The sequence below is a fragment of the Hirundo rustica genome, chromosome 1 (genome assembly GCF_015227805.2).
Source record: "Hirundo rustica isolate bHirRus1 chromosome 1, bHirRus1.pri.v3, whole genome shotgun sequence".
Classification (NCBI taxonomy): domain Eukaryota; kingdom Metazoa; phylum Chordata; class Aves; order Passeriformes; family Hirundinidae; genus Hirundo; species Hirundo rustica.
The window spans coordinates 66684701-66703459 of NC_053450.1; the positions used below are offsets into that span (position 1 = coordinate 66684701).

Consider the following 18759-nt stretch of genomic DNA (forward strand, 5'->3'; position numbering starts at 1 on the left):
CTCCTAAGTGGTTTGTTGCCTGTCAGACCTATACAAGGTATCATTCAGAGTTGCAGTGTCAGTCAAAAGTATTTTTGTTGCAAATTTTTTGCCTTTTTAATTCATGCACAGCACAAGAAGCCATGGATATCTATTTTCAGTGGAGATATAATTAAAAGATGCATAATTATGGTTAGAAAATATTCCTATAAAACTTTACTCTTTCAGCATGTGATGTTTGCTTCTAGGTAACATTCTGAGCAATCTTCTAGGTTCGGTTCACCAAAGATTAACATCAAAACAGTTCACCAGTGGAAAGATGCCTCAAATTCTCAGCCGAGTTATCTTTGCGATTTAACAAAGCATTGAGAACTTTTCCATTAATGCTTTAAATCTAATCATAATTTTGAATATAAATAATATTCAATATTATTTATATGCATTGAAGTCAGTACAAAACTGATAAAATTCTCACTAAAGGAAAAACCTATGATTAAGTCACATTAAACCTACTTATTAGATGGAAGGGAGACATTGTAAAGTATACACTCGTCAAGAAATATTTTCTTTCTGTAGATTTCTAATGGAAAGGATTTTGTTCTTCCATGTTTATGAACAAACCTCTCTGGATATGCAAGAACAGCTCTTTGAGGGGACACATTTATTCTTCAGTGAGATACTATTTTATTTATTCTAACAAAAAAAGGGAAGTTTTTTCTGTATATATGGATTAACATGAACAGCAATAGCTGCCAAAATTCATGCCTGCTGAAACACTGATATTTTAAATGGGGAAGTACTAATTTTTTTTTAAATGGAGGACTTTTGAAACACTGGGAGTAGAACACGATAAAGGAAAGTCCTGACTGACTACCTGTGATCATGTGGTACCTTTTGCAGGAATTCATCCACCAGCTCCAGCATCATGGCCCTATGATTTGTGTAACTTTCTGCCTATTCAAACACGTATTCCCATTACAATTGTATGAGAGAGATTCTTAGTATTTTTCTTTGCTGTTAAACGGCTGCTGCCTTTCATTGTTGGTAAAATAGTTCAACACATAGTTTTCCTTTTTTCAAATGGAAGTGCTTTGGGATCTCTCTAGCTGAGAGATGGACTAGAAATGCAAATTATCGTTAGCCGCATAACTCAGAATTACCTTTGTATTTTATTCCAAATCTGTAGCTGGATATATAAAAATCCTGAAAACCCGTGACATTAGACCTGTTCATACAACTGACATGTTTTTGGAGAAAATAAACAGAACTGCCAGCTGCATGAATGTTGTAATGGAATGATTGCTAGTGCTGAAAAGTATCTCCTTTAATGAAATTTTTAATACAAAAATTTAATTTCATTTATGTGCTTAGAAAAAAAAGCCCCAGAAAATTAATATCCAAAAGCTTGAGTGAATTTATGTCATAACTCCTCAAGTTTATTTTTCCGCCCAGTTTTATTAACATAGACATTTGGGTTTGCACCAATACTTGCTCTTTGAATCTGTTTATGTAAGTTTCCTCCAAGTAATGACTGTAACAAAACATACCCTGGCAGAACCTTGCAAAATATAAGCCTGTTTAAGTTACTCAGTAAAGACAACTTTTCTTCAAAAATGCAGAAAAAGAAACTCTAGCTGCATGTAAATTAAATTTAGAACACTCCTTTGCAGAAAGTCAAAGTCTGTGAGGCCAGGAAAAAAATCCATAAATGTAATTGCAGTGACAGAAAGTAAAAGAAGAAAGAGGTCTCTAATGTCCAGGCAGCACATGCATGCCCTGTACAAGAGAAGTCTCTTCACAGAACTGTCGATGGCTTTGCTCCCCCGTCCCCATGACATGGTTGCCTTCATTTCCAAGCTTTCCAAAAGCTCCCAGAAAAGATTTGAACAAAACCAAAACACTGAATGAAAGAGCAAGAATAAAGTGCCTATCAAACTTTCATGTAGTTATTCAGCTACAAGCAGCAACAGGGGCTCCAGTGGTTAGAGATTGCCCATCTTGCTGCTGCTACCCCAGTGTCAGGAAAGATTTTGGTAAATGCCTCATTTACACACTGCTCAGCACCACAGCAAAGCCATGGATAAGATTGGTTACTTGCAGGGATTGCTACCAGAACTTCAATACGGATTAGGAAAAATGGTTTGCCTAGGTCACCACCTTTCCTGTGGCAGTAATCAAATCATGGCTTCCAGCAGAGACTGGAGTGCTCCCTGGGAGGTCGATGATACAGATTTAAAGGAAATGCCCTTAACTACGGTACAGATGAAGACCATGGCAGTTTCAGCTTGTGTCTCTCACTGGAAAGCAAGCAAGTAGCAGGCACTCTGAGGAGGGACTGCAGGACAGGCGCCAGCAAACCAAACCCCTTCAGGGCCTGTCCATCTGCAAATGGAGAGAGCATGTAGATGGGTGAAATATATGTACAAATCTGAATATAAATGCTAGTTTAAATACTTCTCAAGGCATCCTCAGAACCACTGTTGTTCAAGGTTTTTGTTTCACGGCTAAAGATAGCTCTGCTGCTAACACGAGACAAAATAACGGTGGAATTGTTTTACTCCAAGAGAGGCTGGGTACTAAGGAACCAGCTTTATTTCCTCCCACCACCAGCTCCTTCTAAAAGATCCTTTACTGTGAGCATTACCTTGTATTTCTTAACATGAGCCTTAATGGGACCTCAGCATCTCTATGGCAGCTCTGTAAATGCAGGACTGACTCTGGGGTATGGCCATTGGCCTGTACCAGGTGTGCTGCTAATGTAAGTCAAACAAGCCTACGTTTATGCATTTTAAAATCCCAGGCTTCTGTTTCCATGACAGAAATTGAAAGAGACAAAGGGCTGAAGTCTCACAGCTTCAGAGTACAAAAGATTTTTAGCATAGCAAAAGATTTGCTCCGTTTTTTGCCAGTCCAGTCCCAAGTGATGCAAGACCTCTCTTCCACCCTACTCTCCTTTACACCAGAATTGCTGTAGCTCCTTCAAGAGACAAGAGTATTTCTGGTGAATTCCCAACCCTTAAGATAATTTGTGGTATGCAAACGAGCTTTATGGGACTGGGATATCGTCACAGTGTTCAAAGCAGTGAAAGAACCCCAAAGTATGTTGCACCGTTAAGGATCTGAAAGAAAATTGAAATTCTGCTCCTAATTCAAGGGGGGGGGGGAAAAAAGAAAAAAAAAAACCCCATAATCTGTAATAAGCATCTACTTTAGACTGTGAACATTAGCAGGCAGAGATTAGCACCTTTCCACTCTGTTTCTATAAAAGCTCTTTTATGCAGCCATAAAGTGCAGAAGGGCTGCGGGTAGATCTCTGCCAAAGATCATGCAGTTTTAGTGACGGTCTTGGCTGATGAGACACTTCAAGACCTGATCCAGGGCATTGAAGGAACATGGAAAAGGATGCAGAAGCAGCAGGCAGTTACCTAATACTATCAAGTCTCAATAAAAAATGACAAGCTAAGACATTTTGGCAGGCTTTCTGAATACCTAATAGGACAATGCTTGTGTAAACGGGCCTGGAAGTGAGGTTAAAAGAAATAAATTCACAGCAGGAAAAAAAAAAAAAAAATCCCAAACCCACACTTTAGAAGCAGCAAATTATTTCAGTTCAAAGCGCCTCAGATCACACCTGACCATAGGGTAACATAATTAGCCTCACTGATTGTTTCTGCAAGACATGATTCATAAGTCCAATATTTTATACATAGCGATTCAGCAAAAACGCTCCCACCCGAGCCAGAATACATAAATATTTAACTTTTTGGCAGAGCGACCGTGACAGCATTTGTACCTATGGATTTGCTGTGACAGATAAACAAACCCGTACTCCTTCCTCACAGCTACAGAAGCAAAAGGGATTAAAACCCCGGGACCGCCGAGAGGGTCTGGTTTTTCTACAGGGGCCAAGTTCTCACAGAGGTTTCCTTAAACCACCAGACCGCGCTGATCGCCAAGGCAAATGCGGGGACATTCCCACGCACCGGGCAGACGTGTCTGTGCACGGGGATGTAGGCGGCGGCGGGAGAGGCGAGGCGGTGCGGTGCCCTCCTCCTCCTCCCGGCGGGATCCGCCGCTTCGGCCACCTCCAACACAGGCGAGACCCGTCCCTCTGCCTGCGCCCAGTCCTCCATCCCCCCTCCTCGTCTTGTTTTATATCCCAATAACTTCCCCCGTCCCTCTCCCGCCCGTTGGAAGGGGCGGAAGAGGCAGACGGGCGCGGGGGGGACGCGGGGCGGGGGCAGCGCGGAGAGCTCGGCGCGGAGCAGGGGCCGCCCGGCAAGCCCGGCCGGGGAAAGAGGCTCCGCGCCCCCGCCGCTTCTCTGCCCTCCCCGCCACGGGGGCGGTGGCGAGGGGCTGCCGTCGCGCAGACACCGCCCCGGCGGCCGCGGAGCCGGGGCGGTTTCTGGAGGAGAGAAGCGGGGCGGCTCGGCCGGGCTCGGAGCGCCCGCCACGGCCGCCCCCGCAGGTGGCGGCCCGCCGCCCGCCTCAGCAGCTCCCCCTGCCCGCCGCGCCGCTCGCACGCCCCGCTGCGCGGCGGCGGGAGGGGCCGCGTCCCGTCCCGCCCCGCCCCGCCGTGCCGTGCCGTGCCGCTGCCGGGCGGCGCTGCAGAGGGCGGAGCGGGCGGCGGGGCGGTGCGGCCGGCGCCCGGCGCGGGCCGGCTCCCGGCGGGCGGCGCTGCTGCGTTGCTCTGGGAGGCGCCGCGGGGCCGGGCGCGGAGCTGCGGGCTCGGGGGTGTGAGCGGCCGGGCAGGGCGCCCCCAGGATGCTGCGGTTCCTGCGCAGGACCTTTGGCCGGCGGTCGATGCAGCGCTACGGGCGAGGAGCCGGGCGCGGAGCCGGGCGAGGTGGGCTCGGCGGCGAGGGGGACGAGCGGGACGGGGGGCTGCGAGGAGCGGCCGCCGCCGCCGTCGGCTCGGGAGGCTTCCCCTCGTCGCCGCTCCCCGGAGGGGTCGTGCACGGCGCCGGAGCGCCCGTCCACATCCCGGCGGCCGGCGGCAGCAAGCCTGTGCTGCAGTGCCGCGTCCTTCTCCTGGACGGGACCGAAGTCAACGTGGAGCTGCCGGTGAGTAGCGTGCGCTTACCTCCGCCGCCTGCGAAACTGCGCTTGCAGCTGCCCTCTCCCCTCCTCCGCATCGACCCCCCGTCCCCGGCGACGGGCACCTGCAAGTGCCCTCCCCTCCCCCGGCCGCACAACAGGCGCCGTTCTCCGGGAGAGCCTCGCCGGTTTCGTCCTTCCCTCCGCGGGCGCCCTCGCCGCCGTCCCCGCCTGCGTGCACCTGCTGCCAGGTGCGCGGCGCGCCTCCCCGCCATGACCGCCGCCCGCCCCCGTCCTGCCGGCGGGAGCCGTCTGCGCCCTTCTTCCCTCTCCCCGGAGCCAACGGGGAGGTGGGCGCCAGCTCTCCTCCTCCCCTGCGCGGCCGAAACCAGCCGCTTGCAGCGCTGCCTTCCGCGGCGCCTCTCCCGCTGGGAGAGGCCGACCCCACGATGCGGGCTCTACCTGTGCCTTTCCCCGGCTGGTGCGGGGGGGCTGCCCGCCGAGTCCGCCCGACGGCACCGCCGCCCGTGGGGGCATCGCGGTGCGCCGGGCGGGGGCGAATGGAGCCTCCGCGGGGCAGCGGTGCCTTTGGCCTCGCTGCCCTGCGGCTTGCAGCCCCCAGCCCCGCAGCACCTGTGGCGCCGCGGGGAGATCGTGGCGCGGCCGCGCTGTCCCCGCCGCCGCGGGGTCTCCGGGAGGTCGCCGCCTCTCTTCTTCTCCTTAGTTCTTGTTTCCCACCGCTCCCGCTCCCGGGGCGGGCTGAAGGGCCCTCCGGGATGCCCGAGGCGCTCTCCCCGTCCCGTGGCGCTCGGTGCGGGGCCGGGGTCGGGGTGAGGCCCGGCGGCTCCGGGGGAGCGGCCCGACCCGGCCCGCGGGTGCGTGGACGGTGCCGGCGCTGAACTTTCTCCCCTCCCGCCGCTGTGCAGGAGGAATGAGGAAGGGACGGTGCTGGCCTGCGGGGCTGTGCGTGTGTTGTTTGTGCCTGCTCGCTGAGGCAGGGCCACGTTTGTGGGTGTTTGAGCATCCCCAAAACTCGCCGTGTGTCCTTTTATCTCTTAAAAGCACGGGGTGCACCGGTAATTTGCAGCTTTGGTTTTTCATTCCTCACGGCTGCTAAATACTTCTCACCACCCATCCTTTTTTGCTGACATTTTCCCTCCCTCTTGAAATCCAAGTTTCCTATGAAATAGTATGGAAGCTTATCGTGTTTGAAAAACATTTAATCTTCTTTCCATTTCAACCTAAATAGTCGCCAGCCGTTAAGCCTCGTCTCCAAAAACAGGTGGGAGAACTTAGTAACAGCGAACGTAACAACCTGAGAAATCGTGCACTGCTTTAATCTCCAGCAGTATAAAAGAGAGGCTTTTTTTCCGTGTACCTTTAGACTCTTGTTAGGTGCCTTTCATATTAGCTGTCATCTGTATATGTTGGCATCGTTTTAGTGAAACATGGAATTTGGCAACCCTATTGTTTCTGCTTAAAAGAAACAGAAGAGATTGAGTAAGACTCTTACAAGTCAATACAGAAGTATGTGAACGGAGCCACCTAGAGATACTTGCTGCAGCATTATCGGGCCTCCCTTGCCTACAGACTACATTGCACATTTCCAGATATTTGAAATGCTGATATATTTCCTCTCCCCACATCTCCTTCACAACTTGCTGCACTCCTCCTAGCATCTCAGCACAAATCTTTTATAAAGTAGATGTGATGATTGTTATCAGTGTGCTAAGGGTTTACTTATAGAGGTCTGTGTCAATAAGCTTGGTAAATATTTTGTTTAATATTTATTTGATTTATCAAAGGTCAGATTTTGCTGTAGAGCCCGTTTAAGATGGCCTGAGGATTTGCAGGATCAGAAAGTGAGGTAATGACACTCTTAGTCCTTGAGTGCTGAAAACGTGGATGTATCTGCTGAAATAAGTGCTTGGCCCAGTGAAGAAATTGTGGAGCATTCTTGCTTGAACTGACCTTCAAATGAATCTCGTACTTGCCAGTGCTCTCAGAATGTGAGCTGCTCATGTGGTGGTTGTAGCTCAGCTGTCCAGAGACAGAGTAACAAGTTGGCTTTTTTTTTTTTTTTTTTTTCCACGCAAATCCCTAGACTGATGGAGGACTTTGGAGCATGTAATAGCTGTCAGTGTTTTGAGGATTAAAAATTGTTCTGTTGAATTACATATTAGTTCCTCATGGTTTTTTCCTTTCTTTCACAGAAAGTAACACCCACACTGGGAATTAGAAAAACTGAAAGAGGCATCACACCATTTATAGAAGTTGATCAGTAAAGTTTCTCTGAGGTTTAGATTTTATGGGAGTAGGGCGTGAAACAGAACGTGCTTTAATATGCAGAAGCTGAGGTACAGGAGTGGATAAGCTGCATGAATTGAGTAGCATTTCTTAAAAAAAAAAAGCGTATGGTGCTTTCTTTAATTTCAGCTCAATTTTTCTCAAAAGGAGGGAGTGTGGGCTTCATCACCAATGAGCAGCTTACTCATGAAGTCAAGCACAGAGATGACTGCAGAGGATTTGACTGTGCTGCTGATTGTGTTTGCAAGCGCTTATTTCAGGAGATACTGGCGTCTATAAAATGTGGTGTTCATGCTGACATTGCACCCCTCTTGCCTGTCTAGTTGAAAAAGGAATCTGGTGATATTAGAACACAATACTCTTGCAACTACAACTTTTTAGGCCATCTCTAAGACTTCGTTTAGAAGTAATTGAAAGGTTTATTGGATTTCAGAGACTACAGGGTCTATTTGCTTGCGTGGAGGAATGGCAGAAAAGACGTGACTGGAGGAAAACTAGCTATATACACAGAAAAAAGGTGGAAGGGTGTTGTTTTTTTTGTAGTCATTGTTTCATTTTATAAAATATTCTGATAAAACTGAAACCCTGAAACTTTTGCCCAAGTTAAATGCATCATGTTTTGCCACAGTGCTTTCATATAGGTGGGGGCTGTTGGAAAAGTAAATCCTACATCAGTAAATTGATAACCATCTTTTTGGTTAATGTTACAATTTTTGTGATAGTATCTGTATCAGAAAGTACGTGTCTTGTAAACTCTTGTCAGTTTATGGTGGTAACAGAAGAGATCTAACAGAGATCTACCCTGATCTCCAAGTTCTTCCTTAGCTCATTCTTCTCTAGGCTGTATAGCAGTAGTGAACTAGAGTCATCTTTCTTCTTTATCTGTGCTTCCACACCCTCTTTCTGCTGGGGCATTTGCACTTTATTCTTTTTACTGTGTGTGCTCTGCCCTCAGACTACCCCATCCGCTAGCCTGCCCTTCTACATGCTGTGTACTCTTTCATTTGTAGGTGTTCTCTGGCTTTCACAAACTTGTTTTGTACCCAGCTGCCCCCACACAAGTGTCAACATAAGATTATTCTGAGCACTGCAGATACCCCTGGATAATGGTTTCTATACTCAGCTTCTTGCATGAAATTTCAAGGATTGCTTAATGATGCTGTCTTTTTTCTTCACTCTTAAGGCAGGAATCACATACTTTAAAAGTATTCTTTCTAAACAGAATAATGCACTGGATGGCTTTTTAAACTCACAGGCTCCTCAGGGCCTTGTATTGAATGTGAGATGCTATTAAGGTTTGATCTGTTGTACAGGAGTGAGTGGCAGTTGACCAATTCTGTTGCTGTGGGGTGATTTCCCATGGGAAGGGGAACATAAATGGTGTCATTACTTCTTCTTGACCTGACACCACGTGTCTGCACAGCTGAAATCCAGTGATGAGAACTGACACAAGGAGAAAAACACTTCCATTAGAAACTATCCCTCCTCCCTCACACATAGCTCTCTGTGTATTGCTCTTAACCATTGGGAACCTGTTTAGTATCTTTGTGTTGCACTCTCACTTAACACTGGAGGCTGTTACCTGATCAGAGTTTGCAGCTTGGTTGTAGGTAGATGGAAGGCTACTTGCTCAGTGTTGCCAAAACAGTCCTGCCTCTGTTTTTCTGGAGGACTCGTGACTTTAATGAAAGAAAAACTGGTTGTAGGTGATGCTGTGTTCTTACAGAGGGAATGCAAGGAGAGAGCATTGACATTTAGGCAGCAGTGATGGTGCCTGCTGGTTAATACAAAGATGGCTCTCAGATAAAGACAAAAAGCCAAATTTTTCTTAACTCTAAGGCATGATGGCTGACATTTCTAAAAAGTGAGTCTTTGATTTTTAATTAGGTGCATCTTATGAAAGCTTAAAGGGCAGGTATGAAAGATGGCTATTAAGTGGGACTGTCCAGAGTAGCAGGAATTAATGTCACTTAATGTTGTTGAAAACGGTATTTTCTGATAAACTGTGTGAGGGCAGGAGGAGAATGAACATCTGTAGAGTGTTCTTGGCTTTTTGTCGTCTTAAGTGGGATAAAAGGAGAAACAAATGGTAAGCTTCCTCCACTATGAAAATCCTCATCCTGCAAAGCAGATCTAAGACACCTTACATTTTCAGTGATATGAATCCACAGCAGTCCACGTGTTGTCTGTTATAAATACTTATTTCTAAAAACCTTCTGGCTCTGATAAATTCCTCTGCTGCTGTGAACAACATTACAAAGACTTGTGTGATGTATTAGAAAGTACGTAATGTTTAAGGATTAAATTAATCAAGAACTCAAATATAGCTCTTGAAATCTGAATTATTTTCAGATGAATAGCTTTTGCATTATTTTTTTGCCTTCTTTTTTGGTGTATCTGTTTTAATAATTGTTTTGGCTGCTATGGAAACACTTCAGGATAGGAATAGTAAATGTTCTTCAATTCTGTTTTCTAGTCTCTGATCTGCCTTGTGTTGTATTCTTTTCTTATTGGGGTAACATGAACATAGCAAAAAATTGCTGTCTGGCCTCTATGCTTACATCAAATATAAGTGTTAAATTAACTCTTGAGCAGCCATCTCAGTTTTATTGATTAGTGTATTTGAGTTGATAAAGTTATAAATAGCAGGAGGGAAGTGCAATCCATTTTTTTCTTTCTTTCCTATCACACATGATTTCCAAATAATGTTTCATGAGTATTAACGCTCGAGAAATGCACTAATATGCATACAGACACTTGAGTTCAGGTCATGCTCTGGAGTTTCCTAACTTAGGAGTTACACATAGGTACACCCCCCTCCAACAGCTGTGTTAGATCACATGGGTAATGGGATTTTTAATAAATTCTTTAAAGCTTTTATCACTTATAAAGTTGGTAATATGCCTTCTTTACGCAGAAGTCACCTTTGAACAACATAAAATTAGAGTAGTTGCTGAAAAATGTTACAAGCATATTTGCAACACTGGAAAGGGAAAGTCCTCTCACGTTCACACGCTCCTGTGAGCACCAGCAATTTCCTTCATAAACTGATCAGGCTCTGTTGGTAGAAGAGGTTGGATATTTTTGCTTCTTCAGTTCATGTCAAAATGCCTTTTGAGTACCTTACAGCTCTGATTAAGCAGCTGCAGCTAGAACTCAATGTGTTGTCTGCTGGTAATAACCTTTAATTATGTTATCCCCGTTCCATATGCCTCAATGCATTGCTGCAGCGTGTGCTGAAGGTGTGTGAACGGCATTCATAGTACAATCACATACAGAATCGGGAGCATACACCGCCCTAGAGAGAGAGAAACGTGATGGGGTTGTGCATATGTGACTGCAGCCAGGCTTCAGAAATGCATGATGTTAGGCTCTTGGGACAGAAGAGGGAATTTTTGGCCCTTGATGTGCTTGCCCCAGTAAATCTACAGCAGATAAAAGAAACATAGTAGAAAAGGGAGTAGAAAAAGGATACAAAAAGCAGTGTTTTGTTTTTGGCATATGTAAGAGGAATTCTGCTCGTGAGTTCCATTAGTTATTAATGAAACTCAATACAATTTTTCAGTGTCATACAGACAGCATGACAGGAGTGCTGCTGCGAAGAGTTGACAACCAGGGACAGGGGAGAAAGTCAGTGATGAGAGCAGTGTAATGCAAAAGCAAGAGCACCTGGTGCTAATTCTCTGATGGAGAGCTTGTGTGTTTGGAGAGCTGGGGAGAAGATAAGGTTGTTGTGTGCATTCTTTCAGTGGACTAGAAGGCAACTATGCTTAGGAGAGTAACCATGTGAAATGTCAGTGTGGCTCTCGTTTATTAGCACAAAAATGCATTTCATAGCAGATGTTTGCACTGGGCTTACCTATCCAATTGCAAACCTTGGAGGAACTTTGAAGACCACCATGGATTTGAGAGGAGAGGGTCTATAAGAAGGAAACTTACAGAACAGTTTGACAATATAGGAACTTTTTTGTCAATAGTGTACATCTATAATGTTTTGGGGTTTTGTTCCAGTGGTTCTGGTCTAGCCTATAGTGCTGGGTGGCAAACCTGTAGCCTTAAGCTCTTAGAAGGAGCCCTGAAGAGGAAAAAGAACATCTGGCCATGTAAGAAGTTCCTATGAGGCAAGAAATAGGAGCAAAGAGACTTTGGAAGTGCAGTACATGTGTAAGAGCAAGCAGAGGACTAGTTTTGTTTGGATTGCAGAAGATGGTAAAGGAAAAAAAAAAAAAAAAGAGGTGAAGAGACTATATATAGTATGCTATATAACTATATATAAAGTAAGGGATATATTGTTCACCTGAATGTATTTCTTCTCTGAAACAGAAAGGGGACAGCCATCTCTCTACTCCTGCCTTTGTCTTCATGCACTTCCTTGTGCTATTATTAGTAGTGCCTCTGTAAATACCGTTTTTATGTAACTTTCTCTGAGAGGCTGGCCTTGTTTAGCATCTCACCTATGGCTGGCTCAAGTATAAGTCCATTTTGCAATTCAGGGCTTCTGTTGTTAAATTCCCAACTGTTTCAACTCTCCCTTTTCATTTGCAGTCTCTTTGAGCGATTAGCTATACTTTTTCTGTGTGGATATTTTCTGTGTTACTAGCATGATACCTAATGAATTTTCTTTTTAATAAGAGCAGATTTCTTTTAGTTTAGTGGGTTTTCCTTTACTTGACTGTTTTCCCAGTCTGTAAAATTAGTTTTATTTTCCTCCTAGGAGCAGCTATCTACACGAGATGTGAGGGATATCTTCTGGGAGGCACTTTAAAGAGCATTAGAGGTCTGTCTGCCAGGGCACAAATGGTGCAGGTTGAGGACAGCTTGTTGTGAACATCTGTAGGGCTGACATTAGGGAAGTGCTGGTGGCTATCGGTGGAATAATTAGTTCAAAGGTTAAACCCCCGTACTTTAAAAATGTATGGTTTCACAGAGGACAACCAAAATGGACCTGAAAACTCAAAAGATGCGGACGGGAGGTGGAGAGAAGAAAGGAGAACATACACATCATTGAGTTTGTAGGCTCTTTGCAAAGTAAATAGAAGGATGAGGATAATTACAAATAATTTCATTTTTTGCTAGAAGAATGAACTCAACAGCTGCTAGCACTATGTACAGTGTTTCTGGGTTAATATTTTAAATACTTGGGAAATGGGGGTTTTAGTACTTGTTTTCCAACGCAGACTATAGTAAATGTTCTTTTATTTTTTCTGCATTAGAAATTAAAGGGTTGGAGGGTAATGAAGTGTTTAGAGTGACCATCTGCTCTTCATTTGACTTACTATTTCCATTTATTTCTATGCATCGATTTAAATGTGTCCTGGACCATTAGCTATATTGTGATGAGATTATTTTGAAATATTTGTTGAAGCTACAGAGTCAGACTCTGGCTATGAAGCATGAAAAATATTAAGAGTTAATTTATGATGGCTGTTTGGTTTTGATCTGTACAGATTCAGATTGTTTCCCTTCCTTGTTGTTATGGAACCACAGATAGTTTATCCAAACAAATACCAAATGCTGTCTTCTTTTTTTTTTTTTCCTTCCCTTTTTTTTTTTTTTTTTTTTTCTTTAAGTATGCTAACAAACACATTGAATTTTTTCTGTATTCCATTGTCTTAACACATGTGGTACAGTTTGTATGATAAGAGACTGGAAATACTAATAGAAGAACCAGCTTAATGTTTGTGAAATATTGCAAATAACTCTACACAAATACGTGGAGAATGTTGGTACTTTCTTTTGAAGAACTTCACTTTATATGAACATAGTGGTACCAAATATAGTTAGAACAGCATTGTTACCATTTATGAATTGTGACCCGTAATTAAATTATTATAGACTGTAACATTATTTCAAAGGATTACTTATGACGATTAATTCTTTTGAAATAATGAAAATATTTGAAAATAATGCTTTTCTCAGTAGTTCTTTGTAGCACTAGTAATTGATTGTATGTCTTAATTGCATTGGTATGTTTTATATATATATATATATATATATAAATGTAGGCTTGAGAAGGTTTTTGTAATGTAGCAGTCTTGACTGACGCCTGTTTCTTTTTTGTCCTCAATTGAGACTAAACAAGGATACTGCCTCCCATTTTTAAATTTAAAGTTTCCTGTTGTGTGCATTTCACTATGTGAGGTCTTGTAGGTTATGTATTGGATGATAAACAATTTCAGTTTTCTTTGTTAAGCTTTAAAATTATCCCAGGTTCTGAACAAATTCTTCCTTTAATTTTGATAAATAATAGTAACAGGCTAACTGCATCACATCTTTCTTTTTGGTATGAGGTCCAAACCTTGCAAGTGAATATTTTCCAAATTTTCTGAGAAAAGAAACAGTCTTATGAAACTTTTTCCTTCTTCTCCCTTGTTTCCACCCAGAATTGGTCAAGGCTGCTTCCTGTCATTTAAACAAATCTCCTTCATACCTTTTTAGCGGTTCCTAGATCCGTGATAATGGTATCATTTTAAATTAAGAGCTTACATTTATGTAAAAAGACCAAACTCAAGAACTTACATTTTCATAAGCAAGTCTGAACACACCGGCGTTCAGTGCAATCATTGTGTTGCTATAAAGATCACTATTCAGTAGAGATGCTGATTCTCAGTGTGGAGGTTTTATATTCAAGCTACTTACTGAGTAGAAATTCTTCCCGAATAATGATCCTTCCATGAGTGCTTTGCTTTGAGAGATGATGAATGATGAGTCTGTTATCTCTTTGAATTAAGCAAGTAAGTGAAGAGTAGTGGTATTCTTCCAAGTAGGTCGCATCGCTAGGAAGGGCAGCACCCTGCAAGCGTAAAGTCCAGTGGGCAGCATCCACTTTTCTCTCATTTTTTTTGGTCTTTGGATGCCGATGTAACTTGATGTGAATTCAGACATCCTGCTGTAGCTCTGTGGAGGAAGGAGCTGGTTTAATAGTGTAACAATATAACTTCGTTGTGCAAAAGACTTAATTTCTTTTCCTCCCTCTTCCCGCTGTTTCATGTTACCGGGTTTGATTTAGTTTCTTTCCCTGCTGTTCAGCAGCGGCGAGAGGGTGGCAGGAAATCTTCTTTGCGGCTGGCACCCCCTTTCCCTGAGGGGGAGCGTTTCCAGCCCCGCTCCGACTGTCTCCAGTCTGCCCACGAGTCTCGTGTGCCAAGGCCATGCTGTGAGCTGGGGCTGGGAACAGCCAGCTCCAGCGGGGCTCCACGTGCGCCCAGCACCTCTCCGGCGCTATTAATTCTGCATGCAGCTCTCAGCAGCACTTCGGAGTTCTGTTCTTGGCTTCCAGTTTATTAGAAGATGTTAATTTTGATGGGTTTTCTTTTTAATGGGGGAACTTGCTTACTAAGACAGCAGAGACCACTGATTCCTTTTATAGAGGCCGGTGAAGCCATAAAATATTGGCTGTAGCACTTTTCCCTTTCTCCTTTAAGCTGGTTGCCTAAGCTGTTATCAGCCTGTATGTGTGCTCTGTCTCCTTCATTCCCTTCTTCTCATACAATGATATTTCACATTTGGCTTTTCTCTGTTCAATGAACTGATTCAAAACTTATAAAATCAAACCCATTGTTTTTAGGTGTGAAAATCGGTGAGCCTTTGGGGCATCAAAACTCAAACTGTTGCAAACAGTAGGCGCTTGGAGAGGGTTTTTTCTTTTAATTAAAGGGGTTTAGTTCATGAAAGGTGTATAATATATTTTGGGAGATCAATCTATGAGGAAATAATATCAATGACAAATATTTTATACAGTATTCTTAAACTTAGAATAGAAAACAAAATGGGGTTATTTACTCACTTCCTTCATTTTTTCCCTTGAATTCTCTGACCCGTCCCCACTTTTGTTGATATTACAATTGGTTGGGGTTTTTTCCTGTTTAACATGTTGATGCATTATATGCATTAAAATTTATCCTATAGTAAAACTTTTCTGATGTGTCATTTCTGGCTTTAGAAAATAAAGACGTTTTCTTTAAAGATGGAAAGCATGAGGAAGGAGTTGGAGCATTTGTCTGTATATTAACAAAAAAATAGGCCTAAGTTGATGACTGCATTTCTCAGAAGGGAGTGGGAATAGAAAAATTCAGTGCTGTGAAACAAAAACAAGTGGGTTTTGTTTGCTGCTATTGAAATTTACCAGTAAATATTCTCATTTTACAGTTCATGTGCTTGGATTTTGATGTATTTTCACATTAAACACCCAGCATATTTTGATCTGTGATTTGAACATAAAATGTATTTTGTAAAAAAAAAAAAAAAAAAAAAAAAAGTTCATCTCTTTCAGCAAACATTTTCCTTTAACAACTTTGTTATGGTCAGGAAAGTGTACCGTGATTTCATCCCCCTACATGTTATTATATTAGTTACTGATCAAATGGTTTCTTCTTGAAGAATTTCATCTCACTTTGACAGAGCAAAACAGATCATTTGATAGCATTTCCAGTATGATTAGAATCTTGAAAAATTGTCAAACACAGCAGAAAGATATGCTCTTTCGTAAATAGAAAATACTGTTAGTCCAATTTCAGAAAGCAGATTTTTCTCAGTAAAAGCTGCCAATTTCTCAGCATTTGTGTAATGCCTGGAAGGGAGAACTTCCCCAGCTGTTCCAGTAAGCTGCGAGCTGGAAGCTTTCTAGGAAGAGAAAACAGTCTGAAGAACCTCTGTGTGACACCTCTGTGTGAGCTTGCTGTGACTTTCAGGCGCTGTTGAGAGTGGGAAAGCCGCAGTGCAAGTGCTGGCTTGAAGGACAGCCCTCAAAATAAACTTTGTGTCTTTTGAATTCTGTAAGGCACCTTACTGTTAACTGAAATCAAAATAAGTCAGATAGAGCTTTTACGTAATACCAAAATCTTCAGTAAGGTGTTTGGAAAAGTTGTTTCTTGCAAGCTACAGGGCAAACGACTGGTTTGGTTGTGAGAGAGATTGGGAAACATTTAAAGATTATGAATTCCTCTTTATTGCATATGCACTAACCTCATTAACAAGATAAGGCTGTCAAGACTGGGGCAGCATTAAACTACTTGTGGGAGCCATTAAATATAGATCCTGAGAAAAGCCTAAGGCCTGAGGAGCTCTCCTGACAGACAGCAGCTCTCTGAGCAGCATTGCCTGCTTTCCTTGCACGAGTTTTGGATTAGACTCCAAGACCCTGTATATGGGAAGGAAGCTTTTCTCCCAGTTTTCCTTTTGAGTTTTAGAAACTACATATTTTTTTGTACTGGTTTCTTAAATGGTGCAGACGTCTGTCTGCATTGCAGAGCTGATACCGGTGAGGAGGGGGAAGAAGTTCTTTTGTTTCTGTTGGCTTGTGCGTGATGTGAAAGTGCCCACTGCAAACAGCAGATAGTTGAGTGACCCTGTGCAATCCAGCTCCAGTTTTTGGTGCTGAAAAAATGTCTCTGAAAGCAAAACATGGATTCAGTGCAGTTCCGGAGGGTCAAAATGTGAGCACTCCCTCTGCTTCCTGAGACTGTTGTCTGCTTTACTTGGAAAGTATCTTCTGTGAAATGCAGAACTTGGGTAATCTCTGCCTCTACACAGTTGGTAGTGGAAGCTCCCTGAGGGGTGGACCAGGGCTTGGGAGGCTGGGTGTAGGGCTGATGTTCTAGGACATTCAGGGAGACCTTACTGCTCCATAGCTGCCTGAAAGGAGGGTGCAGACCAGTGGGCATCAGCCTCTTCTTCCAGGTAACAAGTGATAGGACAAGAGGAAATGGCCTTAGGTTGTGCCAGGAGATGTTTACATTTGATGTTAGGAAAAAATTCTTCGCTGAAAGGGTTGTCAAGCATTGTAATGGGCTGCCTGGGGAGTTAGTGGAATCACCATACCAAGAAATGTTCAAAAAATGTGTAGATGTGATCCCTAGATACACATTCTAGTGGTGGACCTGGCAATGCTAGGTTAGTGTTTGGACTCAATCTCAGAGGTGGTTTCCAACCTTAATGACTCTGGTTCTACAATGAAAATATATGCTCTGGAGTATACATCAGTTTCTGTCTTGTACATGGACATAACCCGCAGTACTAATAAACTTGGGGTAGCTTTACTGCTAAAGGATGGGTTATAAATGCAGAAACAGAACCATAGGACAAGCCTGCAGCTTTGGTTTCAGATCTAAATGAATTTATGGTGTTACTTAAAGTGCCTTTGGTAACTCAAAAGCAATTGTGAGGCTGCTGGTTCCTGGTGGCAGTAAGAAATAGAATTTATGTTTGAGGTAGCTAGGATTTATGATGCACATTTTTCTTTTGTGCTGGAATGGGGAGCGAAGCTGTTCTTAAGGCCTGACTAAAATAATACAATGGAATACTAACAGAACTCCTTGTTTTTACAAATAATTATTTTTCAAATGGAATTATTAGAATCAAATATGTGCAAAAAAATCACTGACTATTGTTACCTGCTTTTTCTTCCACCCCACTCACCCCAAAAAACCTGTCTGCTTCACCACTACTTCCGACCAAGCTATTGCACTTGCTAAGAAAATTTACTTTGTGTTAGTGGTTAGCAGATGTTCTGGCTGTCTCTGTTCCCATTTTTTCCTCCTTTTAACATCTTTTGCTAAGGCTGTTTGGATGATGTTAAATGCAAATCAACTGACAATTCTCCTTGACATCATTTCTTCTATCACTCTTTATATCAAGGAGAGTCATGTGGAAGACTTGTAAATAAATAGGGTCTGAACTGTAAATTTGTTTCAAGTCAGAAAGGGTCATTGTGAACACTTAATCTGTTCCCCTTCCCTAATCAGCCTCTAGAACCTCTTCCAAGAATATGTTTTCAGCCTGTCACTTTCTTACCATCAGTGCTCTCCTTGTATCTCATTAGTTTATCTGTCTTTGAGTCTTTAATGAGAAGCAGTTACTTATTCATGTTGTGTGTGGACTTGTCAGTATAATAATTGGTATTTTATTGTATCTGATATTTTTATGGTCCCTGTTATCTTCTGTCTTGGTACTTGAGCAGGCAGGCAACAAGAAGTCACGGAACTATGGAGAAAAATATTCTCCACATGCAAGTATGTGAAATTCATACACGTGCCACCTCTTAGTCTTGTCTGTGTCTAAGTAGATAAAAACAAAATTTATTTACAGATGCTTTTCAGGCTCAGAAATACTGTTTATAGCTTTTTTCTGACTTTGTACATAATGTGCAGACATTTGAGCTGGGCACAGCAATGTTGTGTTATAATGGTTTGCTGAATGTTACGTGAAATGGCATTGCTCCTTACCTAACGTTCCCTTGTTTGTTTTCTTGGTTGTAACGTTACACTGAGAGGTCACAGTCCATTGTTCTTCTGTTGCTATACCAAGGTTCTCGCAGTGCTGCTGAAAGTCAGGGCGCTGTCTTTGACCTGGTGAGTGTGAGTGAAACTCACGTTCCTCTCTGTGTGACGTGTGATTTCACTGAATTTGGCTGCAGTGTGTTGATGCGGTTCTGCATCT

The 18759-nt window shown here is 43.3% G+C and overlaps 1 protein-coding gene across 4 annotated transcripts in view; it reads left to right on the forward strand.

Moving 5' to 3' along the window:
• The first annotated feature begins 4743 nt into the window (after nucleotides 1–4743).
• EPB41L4B (erythrocyte membrane protein band 4.1 like 4B) overlaps nucleotides 4744–18759 on the forward strand; it is a 170248-nt gene continuing 156232 nt past the window's right edge. For all 4 annotated transcript variants that reach the window (XM_040078806.2, XM_040078816.2, XM_040078825.2 and 1 more), the window contains exon 1: nucleotides 4744–5043. In XM_040078806.2, the coding sequence (XP_039934740.1) occupies nucleotides 4744–5043 (300 nt within the window). The remainder of the gene's footprint in view (nucleotides 5044–18759) is intronic.